Source organism: Mchenga conophoros, linkage group LG19 (assembly GCF_057382185.1).
Source record: "Mchenga conophoros isolate Kocher_MC1m ecotype Shallow Benthic linkage group LG19, M_conophoros_male_GT1.1, whole genome shotgun sequence".
Taxonomy (NCBI): domain Eukaryota; kingdom Metazoa; phylum Chordata; class Actinopteri; order Cichliformes; family Cichlidae; genus Mchenga; species Mchenga conophoros.
Genome location: NC_140544.1, coordinates 13,163,336 through 13,174,722, shown reverse-complemented (window position 1 = coordinate 13,174,722; position 11,387 = coordinate 13,163,336). Strand labels below are relative to the sequence as shown.

The window sequence follows — 11,387 nt, the reverse complement described above, 5'->3', positions numbered from 1 at the left end:
ACAGGTTTTTTTTTCAGACAGGTTGTGTGTTGGAAGATCTGCTCTGCAGGGATGTGACCGACAAAGAGAGGGGAGGGAGCAAACCCCTCTCATCTGTTATGCATTTCCCCTTTGATTCCACAGCAGCCACTGAATCTTATTTTCCAGTGTTTCTCCCTGAGAGCGCTTTGTTCTGCGTTCAGCTGTGGAACGTGTCGGGGAACACAGTTAATTGTGAAAACCTTGTATCTCTGATCTTGTTTTCTCTCTCTTTACCTTCTTTTCATATTTAGCTCAAACTACTGCTGGGTGTCAGGATCACACAAAGCAGAGGTGTCACTTCACCACAGCAAAGTCCCCGACAAGAGGGGGGAGAGGGCTGACAGCTTTAAAGTTGTCTGTCTGTGCAATAAAAATGAAGCTGGAATTAATTACACTCTTGTACAACAAGTGCAAACATATTTAGGTGTAGAGTAACAGATATCCACCTAAAGATGTGTTTGGTTTTTTTAACGTTCCATTTCTGTGCCATTTTTAGGATTTCTGCAACAGAGAGGTATTTAGATGTACACTCGGGTGTAGCTATGATATCTTTGCCTGTGGGGCAGAAACGTTCATCAAAAGATGCCACTGTACAAGTGAGCCCCTCTCCGCATGAGCTGCAGGCAGTCTGATTTCGAGAAACAACACCGCCACGCTTATTTTGAATTCATGCAAATTTCGGTGGTTTACATTTAACGGAGGAGAGTTAAAAGTTTATAAAGTAAGTGAAGTTCAAACATTGACAAAAAAAGAAAAAAAAAGAAACAGGATGCAATGGTTGCTCCACCTGTTGGTTATTTTGTGGAAATGCAATTTAAGGCAAATTTTAGGACATTGATTCAAATGCAACACACAATTCAATAAAAAAAAACCTCTTACATGATGATGTTTCTTCGTTTTTTTTTCTTTTTTAAACAATATTATCACATAGAAATTCTCTATCAGAAGTCAATTAATAAGACAGTTTACAAATCAAAGTCAGTCCAAAGTACAGGAGAAAAATACATTTACAGGTACGTTAAGACACTGTAACACAAGGTTGCTGAGTGAAAAACAGTAAGGCACCGATGCCTCTGTGGCATAGGTAGTTTCTAAAAAATAAAATAAAATCACAAATTAAAACCAGCCTTAAAAACCAGAAAATTCTTAAAATCTTGTAAATTAAACGAAAGCGTAAGAAACGATGCAGCAAACGTACAAGTCTGAACACGTAATTAGTGGAACACAGCCTGTGAAAGATTAACACATTCAGAGCTCGTCAAAGGGATGTTAAACAGGTTTCTGTCGTTTGGTACGGAAGCAAAAGAAGACCAGCAGAGTTTAAATGTGTACACTGCACTGAATTTAAATGTACAGAGATCTGTTTTTAATTTCCTGATTGGAAATTTTACTTCTGTTTTTGTAAACAGACCACATTAAACAGAAAATTCATATGTCAAAAGTTTGCTGTTGTACATCTTAACTTCTTCAAATGACCCTGAACTAACCTAAAACTTTAAATTCTGCATTTTAAAATGACTTTCAAGTATTTTCACTTGTTTCTAAAGCACTTCATGGTCTCACATGCTGGCAGCAGATGAAGTAGTTGGCCCTCGGGTCCTTGAGCAGCTGCTTGAGGACAAAAATGTTTGTTTCAGTTGATGAAATTAGTAGATTCTCTTTCCTAAAACCCCCCCCAAAATGCACTGCTCTATTGCAGAGGAGTCAAATTATTGCCCTCCAACAAGCAAGGAAAACAACTTTGGAGAAGCTGAAAGTACTAAAGCCGGGTTAAGAAATGTACAACACATTATTGAAATCTGGAAAGAAAAAAAAACTTGACTGATCATGATCACAATCACTTAAAAACTTGGTGAAATCAGATTCGACCACAGTCATCATAGATATGAAATTAAGAGAACTACACAGCTGTGTAGTCTTAAGAAAACCACTTATCTGTGTGGCTAATCAGAAAAATGGGCTGCACGTTGCTGGGATCATAAGGACTGGACTCTGGGGCAATGGTAAAAGGTCATGTGGTCCAGATTTACCTTGCTCTAGACTTATGGCTAACTAACGAGGGGTGATGAAGTCATGCGCCCATCATGCCTCGTACCTGCTGGGCAAGCCTTAGGTTCAGCAAATTGTACGTTTAAAAAAAATGAGGTTAGCTGACTTCCTGAATATACTGGTACATATATATGCTGATATACTCACAGCTTTAACATAGTGAATGACCAGGTTTTTCCATCAATGGATGTTTTTCTCCCCTGATGTCACGGGCATATTCAAAGACGACCATGGCCAGAGTCCAGATCTTAAGGCCACTGAGAATATTTGGGATTTCTGCCTCTCCCATTGTCAAACAAGATAATAGTGAGAAATGAATGCAGTTCTAGATGGAAAAAAATGCTGGATAAATTTATCAAAATGATCCCACGTCGAATGCTGTCATCAGAGCTAAAGGCAGTCCAGATTGTATGATGTTGTTCCTTTTGTGATAGTATTGCTTTCTGGTTTTTGCAAACTCTAAAAACACTTTAACAACATTTCTGAAGTATTACAACGTGAAAGCATTTTCATTTTTTCAAATCTATAAACGTAACAGTATCTAGAAGTCAAATGTTTTGGCCTTCTTTTGCTTCCGTATTTGGAGGGAACATGAATCATGGATCAAGTGTTACGGATAACATTTCCAGTTGGTTTTCAGGTACTAATTCTCTCCAGCATAATTATATTTTCAGAGAAGAGGATTTTTTTCCCAGCAGTGTTAATATTTTTCATCTGTTACTTTACTGATAATAATATTGTAATATTATTAACTATGGGGCCTGTGATCCCACTTTAATATATCCCTGCACGTCTTCTGTTGAATTCCACACCCCCCCCCCCCCCCCCTTTTCTCCCCCCCACAGGTAATCAAATATCACACTATACAAATTCACTCAAAGGCTCCAGGCTGATCCCATAAAATAAAAACCTTTTGGATTCAGATTACAGGTGCATCTCTACACTTCCAAATGAGCTTTGGTCTTTCGCATTGTGTGTTTCACTGTTGTGCTGTAAAGGCTGTGCTTCTGTTTCAAGCTGTTAGAAAGCATCAAAGCTGAGAAGTCTTGACAGATTGCTTTGAGATAAACTCAGCCGGTCTCCATCACACCCCTCTCTGGTTTTAGAAAAGGGAACGTAAATAAGACCTGAGCTATAAGACGTGTGTTGCTTCCCCCACGTAAACAAACTGAATCATAAAGAGTAGCAATTCAAACAGTATTGCTCACGGAGTCGGTTAATATTTGATTCACTAATAACTGGCTTGACACATTTTCTTCTCCCGGCTGCTGATACAAAAATAGATAAAACAGTTACTAATATAAAGCATATGTCAGACAATCAGGACTTGGCTTGTTTTCTTCTAATAACCAGTAATTGAAATCAGAAACGGTTACACCCAACAAGAAAATGCAACAACTCTACCTACATCACAGCCCCCTCCCACGCCCCCTTTACTGTACCTTCTCCAGTCAACACACACACACGCACACACACACTTGGTAAACACTGCACAAAGCTACCTTTCACCACAACCACAGGCACAGTAAAGAGTATATATATATATTTTTTTATCTGTATATGAAACGCAAAGATAAAGCAGCTGCAGCTAAAAAGCCCGTAGACAGTCTGCAGGGTTGTCGGTGCTCGCTGCCGTAATGAAATCGCCTCAAAAGTTTGAATTCCCTCCAGCGAGGCTGAGTGGTGCTGCACTGCGTGTGCTTTCTGTAAGTGTGGATGCAGGTCTGTGTGCTCTCAGGGTGTGTCTGTGTTTTGAACTCTTTAAGAAGTTGATGAACTGACTAAAAACCATAAGGCAAGGGCTTCTGTGTGGACACCCACAGCTCTCTTATAGCACCAGAGCAGGTTAGAAAAAGGTAACAAGTAGGATTTAGTCTCACCTGTTAGCTGTGATTTAATGAGCCGTTTATATTCAAAAAGGTGTCGGAAATTTCTTTAAAGAATCGTGACATTGCGTGTAACCTTCGAATGAAAAGTCATGTTCACAAAACCATCTAACTAACCTACATATAGCATATCCCAGTCAGTCAATGTGTCCTCCAACTGGTGTTTTCTATAAATATTCGACAATCTGAAACACTCATTTCTTCTCCATGATCACTATTGAATGTCATCTCGACACAAACCCTGGCAGTGATGTCAGGGCGTGTCTGACACCTTCTATTATTCTTCACATTTATTTATTCTACTTAAGCTTGAGATGCTTGAGAAGCTATGCTTGTAACTCAGTAGTGTCGGCAGAGAGGAATTCATTAAAGTGTAATAATTCTCACTCAATCTACAGCCATGAAAACGAAAGTATCAATTCCAAGGTTTTACTCATCAGGACAAAATAAATGTGGTCGGTAACAGAGGGGCGTACTAAAAACTGTTCATCTGACGATGTACTTTTAAGACCAGCTAAGTCCTAGATTATTTTTAACATTTTTTCCTGATACATAAAAACCTTAGAATTGACTTTGTTTTTCTTATGACTGCCTTATAACCTCCCACCACCCTGAATGAAACTGCACAGGTTACAATGCAGCGTGATGAAATAAACTTTGGTAAAGGACATTTAAAATTGAAAAAGTCCCTATATTCACTTTATAATTGTCCCATTTATGGGTACCCTGGACGGAGCATGTGGCATGCATGTTTCTAAAATGATGTGATAGTGATTAAAGCTGCAGTCAGAAAAAAGGTGAACAAACAAAATAAGAAAATGAAAAGTCCTCTTCCTCTAGTGCTCCCTTCTCTGTTCTAAACATCCACTAAAATATAATTTCTGATTTAAGACATGATCGTTACCAATCAGCTGGTCACGTCTGATAAAAAGACCTGCCAGTGCAAAGTCTCCGGTCACAGTCCAGATCTTCTAAAGCCTGAAGACAGAGGGAAGGTGAACTGTAGGAGGTTAAATGTCATTTTTTGGTCCAAAGAGAAAGAGTCAGTGCAGTTAGCATGACCAGTAATGGTAGCTCTGTGTATCCACACCTCCGACTCACACATCAGACATCTGGAGAAGTTCTATGGACTATGTAAAAGATGGACACCATAAAGGCGTTCATTGGTTTGGACTCAGTATTTTTGCTATACTAGGTTTTTGGACCCAGAATTAATGATATGTAGACAAAAGGGTGGAGTGAGAGATTTCTTGGATGGTTTGTACCACACAGCAAGCTCTTTTATGTGTTAGACAATTCTATTAGAGGTGCTACAAACAGCATAAACACAGTGGAGAGATCCAGTTCAGTGACTCCAATTAGTAGAGAATGGGCTTAGCTGATGGACCATAAACAGACTATAAACATTTTAATGATTTTAATGCTTTACATTGGGCATTTTAAAGTGGGAGTCTATGGGGACTGACTCACGTTTGGAACCAACCTCAAATGGTTTTTGCGCTTACACACTGGTGTCTCTTTTCTTCTTTTAGCTTTGGAAGTTCCTGTTTGCTGTTAGACCGGCCTTTTGCTTCTTTGTTTACAGGTCCTTATCCATGGCTCCTTATCTCTTCTAATTGCTTTATCTTTTTTGATTTACCATTAATGCATTCTGACTGAGTTAAATGTTTTGCTGTTGCTGTTTGGATTGTCACTCTTTGTTATATCCTAAACAAGCCAAGGCTTGCACTTTGAGGTACATGAACCTCATTCCCAATGTATGAACTAGGATTTTATGGAAGTTCCATGGTGACTAGTTTGACCTCCCCCATGAGTCCCTTTTTACTATTTATGACTGAATGGGTTCTCAGTCGTCTAATGGTAATCTAAAGTGTTTGAACTGAAGGCAGCTGCACTCGCTTTAGGTTCCTGAAGAGGTTTTACTTTTCATTCAGAAGATTGTTTTCAGTTCTAAAGACTGATTCGGAATGCTGTCTAGTGCGCCACCTAAGATCATGAGTTATGCTTACGTGAGTGGAGGCGTGAATCCAAAATCTGAACATTTGTATTTCACAGTCTCTTCTTCTTTAGGTGCAAATAACCCTTTCAGGTGAGAGGTGACGATGTCTTCAAAAACCTAAAAGGAGTCCAGCTGCCTTTGACTGAAGCACTTCAGATTGCTTGTAGTATTTTAAAGAAGTACAGGAACCTTCAGGTGGGAAGCTTTTTTCCTTTTTAATTATTTTACAGTCCCTATTTTACACCATTGTAGAACTGCCATTTTAAAATCTGCCAAACTTCTTGTGCTTTTGAAGTTGATGGGGATGACACAATGGTAATGTCCAGCCTCGTTTGACATTTCCAGGTAAGAAGTTGTCTCTAGCTAAATTTTAAGATAAGGATCTGCTAAGAGGTGGTCTGGAAAATATTTGTTAAAAAAATATAATTACAAAAATTAAAACCTTCTTTAGAAACTCCTACTTGTATTTATGCGGCTGGAGGTGTGGGTACATATGGCTACCAGGTGTAATTTGCTCAATGATCTTTAGCCCCAGCTAAACCGGCTCAGCAGACAAAAAGATGCCATCTACAAAAACTTAAAGGTCATTACACGGCAGTATATGGAAAATAGCATGTCTCATCATAAAACTAATTCATGACTGTTTAGCCAAACAGAGCCATGAAATCGCTTATGCCATGCCGAGCTGAGAAACTGAGTGCAGATGTGGTTGTGTTCCCGTCTCTTCATCACCACTGACGCTGGTTCATTGGACGGCATCGCACTCCCGCTTCCCAGTTGAACATTTCCATTTCCTGCCCATCTGAGACAAAGATGGCGGCGGCGCCGTGTAGCTATGCCCGCGCGCCATCTTGCTGTGCCATTAAGATTCCAGCAAGCTGTGCCAGCGGCAAACCTGCTGTCCTTTAGACTCTTTCATCTGAGTCCAGTGGGTGAGCTCCTCCTCTCCAGAGCTGTTGAGGCCCAGCGAAATCCAACCAATCATCTCCTTGCGCTTCATGCTGCGCTTGTTGTAGACGGATAGGATGAGCGTGACGTCCGAGAGCTGGAAAAGAGCTACCTGGAAGACAAACGTCTCTTTGTAGGTTGGGTTGGGCTGACCTCGACAGATGGAGGTCTTACACTTGGACATCTCATGGCCCATGGAGTTAAGTAAGGTCAGCTTAACATATGTATCTAGAGAGGAAGCAGGTGGAGGAGAGAGTTACAAGGGAAATGATACATCTTTATATATATTTTTTAAACCGTGAGATTCTACAATAGCTTTGTAGTAGTAAAAAAAAGGAAAGAAAATAATTCAGGCACCAGACTTAAATAATAGACCCTTTGTGCAAAATCCTTATGTTTCTTCACCTTTCCTCTTAGTAATCAGCCATGACGACCTGCTGCAGCTGTTTCCTCTGCAGCAAAGAATGACACATTTTCTCCACAAAGCATTCACTTCTGTAATAATGTCACAGCGGATGATATATAAGAGCATGACCACATAGGATGTGTTTTTTCTCCTGATCAAACACAAAGCACAGCTGTGAGCGCAGGGAGCGTTACTTCAGTCTTGTTGCTATGCGACTACTGATGTCTAATCTGAAATGGGGGATAATGCTGAAGATGAAAACTGACTGGAGAAAGTTAGTCATACGTTTGCTTGTGTTTGAAAGGATTAGGAGCTCCTTCTGAAACGAACCATGTAGCCAAAATTAATTAATTCTGGTTACGTGGTTCATCACAAATTACCATGAAGAGCTGCTATTATTTGACATAATGACTTATGCTAAAACTTTAGAGCCCGAGGCAGTCCCAAGACATGCTTTGTCCAAAATGTGACTCACATATTGTGCAGGATATACAGGTCTGCTGACACTAAATGAGAATCTGGGTGAGAGGTGTCAGAAATATAAGGGAAATACAAGACATTCGAAAAAGCCTTGAATAAAATCTATGGAGGAACTGCGTAACAGAAAAGAACCGGGAAAAATAAGAAGGTTAAGTTGTTGCACTGAGTGTTTTTCATGATTTATGAATTGAACGCCACTGCTCAGTTCATGGAAACTCCATTTGTTTCATGCATGTCTAAAAATGTGATTACTGCTTCCATTTAAAAACATTTCTTGCCAGCATTAAAGTGTTAATATGACCAATACCTGTATCATGTTCAGAGGGAAATAAAGAAAAATATAGATTTTATTTAGATTTTTTGGGTGTCATGCATTTGCCCTTATGACTTTGGCAATAGACACTTACTGTAACCCAGATTCACACTGGATTTATTTTTCTTTCACTATGCAAAGAGGTCTTCTTCAGTTTTCCCGTTAAGGTCTATTTCTCTCAAGCAGACTCTTTTCTGTGTATGGGCACACGCGTTTTTCTTTCATCATGCCAGAAACTTGTTCAGAAAAGCTTGAACTGACGTTGTTGTTAATTATATATCTGTAGAAAATCATTTTTTAAAATGTGTTTAGTATTGTTTTTCCATAAATTCCCAACTCCAGTGTGTCCAGGGCAGACCCAGAATGGTGAAACACTTCACTGGGAGGTATTCTATTCAAATGCCAGAAGTACCTCAGCTGGGTCTCTCAGTCTGTAGGAGTTGTGGTTCCACTTTGAGCTCCTTCTGAATGGCTGAGCTACTCCCCTGGCGAGCCCAAACACTCATGGGAGGAACTTCATTTCACCGCTTTTTTCTGCAAACGTATTCTTTCGGGCACTGCTCACAGTGTTTGGCTGTGAAGGTAGGAGGGACTGGTACAACTCCAAACTCAAAAAAAGTTGTGTCACTGTGTAAAATGCAAATACATTCAGAATTTGCTTTTCTCATAATCCCATATTTCATCCACAATAAAACAGAGAAAAACAGGTCATATATTTAAATTAAAACATTTTACTTTTTGACTCATTTTGAATTGTTTTGGCAGCAACATGTCTCGAAAACGTTTGGAAAAGTAAGTGATATTACAAAGAAACAGCTGGAAGATCATTTTGCAAATAAGTTCATTCGCAACAGTCAGTAGCATAAAAAGAGCATCTTAGAGAAGCAGAGTTTCTCAGAGGTAAATACAGGCAGAGGTTCACCAGACTGTCTGCAAACTGTGGAAGAATTTCAGAATACGCAAAATTCAAAACTGTCAACATGTTATAATCTATAGTACCAAATATCAAATGAAAGAATTTGGAGAAACCTTTGTGTGCGAGGGACACGACCAAAAATCAGTATTGGATGCCCTTGAAAAAGGCATGATTGCTTAATGGAAATCAGTGCATGGGCTTAGGAACACTTCCACAAATCACTGTCTGTGAACACAGTTCACTGTGCCATCCACAAATGCAGGTTAAGGCTCTGGACGCTGCAGCATTCTGACTACAGGGAAGAAGGAACATCCAGATTGTTATCAGCGCTGTTCAAAAGCCTGCATGCTTGATGCTATGGGGTGTATTAGTCCCTACGGACTTGGCTGCCTACAAATCTGATCGCATCTTTTTAAAGAGAGTTCTGCATCCATAACAACAGATCGGACGCGGATGGGACAACCTTCCTCTCCCAGAAGCCCAGCAACTGGTGTCATGGGTTCCCACATGTTTACAGACTGGTGTTAAAATAACACAGTAGTAAACTTGATCTTGTCCCAACTTTTTTAGTGCGTGTTGCTGCCATCAAGTATAAACTGTGCCAATATTTTCCTTAAAATAGTGAATTCTCTCTAAGTTTTGTTGTGAATAAAATAAGAGTTTATGAGACTTGCAAATTATTGCACTTTATTTTACACAGCTTCATTGAAATTTAGCTTGTAAATTGGCCGCTTCACCTTCACACTCGGCTCACTCTTCACCAGAGTGGCACATCGTCTGCATTGATGCATCAATCCTGCTAGCCTCCTGTTCCACTCCTTCCCAGCTCCTTATCAAGACCCAGAGGCAATTGAACACGTCCACTTGAGGCGCAACTTGTTATCAAGACCCCGACGTACTTGAACTCCTCCAAGTGGGGCAGCAATTCATTTCCAACCTGGAGTGGGCAGTCCACCCTTGTCTGGCTGAGAACTGTGGCCTTAAATTTGCAGGCGCCAGTTCTCATTGCTCAAGGAAGCTTGCACAACCAAATGATCTGCAAAAAACCCTACTGCCCTCTGCCGCTGCACTAGAAACTCTTTAAATAATCTAATTTTTAATAATCTGATGAATAAAAATGATAATTTCATTTGTTAGTATTTATTTTAATAGTTGCGTTATGCAACTAATGCAAGCATGTTGCCAGGTTTTCATGCATATAGGGGCTTTTAATGTGAAACAGAACAGAAAAAGCACTTGCTACTAGTACGACTGCTGGTGCATAATTCTAATATGTTATTATATGAAGCTTTCAGATGAGATATGAAAAAACATATTTAGCTCAAGACCCTAGCAATCAAAGACAGAACATAATATATCGAGTCGGGATTAAAGTATCTAAGAATTCTGAGCTTAGAAGCACGACTTGTACCGCTGATACTCGCAGTTTGCGACATTTTCCACCTTTTATTACCCCGCTGATCACATTCCAAAAAACAAAATCCCGATAAAGCTCATTCATTTAGCCCAGAAGAGGAAAAAGCAAAAAGGAAAAACACTGCCATTATCAAGTGATTTCAGCATTCACGCTTTCCTTATTCACTCCTCATTTCAATGCAGAAATCATGGCACAAACTGAAGCCATAAATCCAGCGGAAAGTAAGCGAGGCAAGACTGGCAATCACAATGGATCTTTGAGAGTGTTTTGCCCCTCGTCTACAGCCATACTCTGTAATAATGCTGTGTATTATGTTCCAGTCTAAGAGGGGTATAAGGAATGAATTGCTGAGGGTTTCATGCTGTCGAGTGCCAGCTGCCTTCCAACGCCTAGCTCACCGCCTTCAATCACACATTCAGTTGCTCTCTTTGACATAAAAGCAGAGTGAAAAAAATAGCCTTGATTTCTTTTTTGACTGGTGCTGAATGGGCTCTGTAGAGCTGTGGATGTCTTAAGTGGTCAGTAGCGGTGATGCATGGCTCTTTGGCATTGTTGCTGAATGAGAGGGGCTGCGGCTGATGATTAACTTGACTCGTCGGCTCGGTACTGTTTTGAAATGGCAGAAAAGAAGCTTTGAAATTGCTCCGCATCTTTCACCGTGCTCTTTCCACTTTGTAAGGACGCACAAAGTCAATCAAGGCCTTCGTGAGGATTTTGCACAAAGGTTTTTTTCAGTGTTGCCAGATGCGACTATTTTCCAAGTACAATTTGAAGACTATAAAGTATGTGGATATGCTATTCAAGAATGTACAAACAATATCAAAATCTGACAGCTAGTTATTAGTTAGAGACATTCACGAATACATGGAACATGGCAATTAATGGGAGGACAGTACAGTGTGGCTTTTAGATGAATATTTATGCAACTCTATTACAGAAGTCCTGTTTATGT

The 11,387-nt window shown here is 39.9% G+C and overlaps 1 protein-coding gene across 4 annotated transcripts in view; it reads right to left on the bottom strand.

Moving 5' to 3' along the window:
* Positions 1-2,908: 2,908 nt before the first annotated feature.
* The window catches only part of syt14a (synaptotagmin XIVa), a 54,054-nt gene continuing 45,575 nt past the window's right edge, over positions 2,909-11,387 (bottom strand). For all 4 annotated transcript variants that reach the window (XM_085257148.1, XM_085257150.1, XM_085257149.1 and 1 more), the window contains one exon: positions 2,909-7,131. In XM_085257148.1, the coding sequence (XP_085113274.1) occupies positions 6,818-7,131 (314 nt within the window). In that variant the 3' untranslated portion in view covers positions 2,909-6,817. The remainder of the gene's footprint in view (positions 7,132-11,387) is intronic.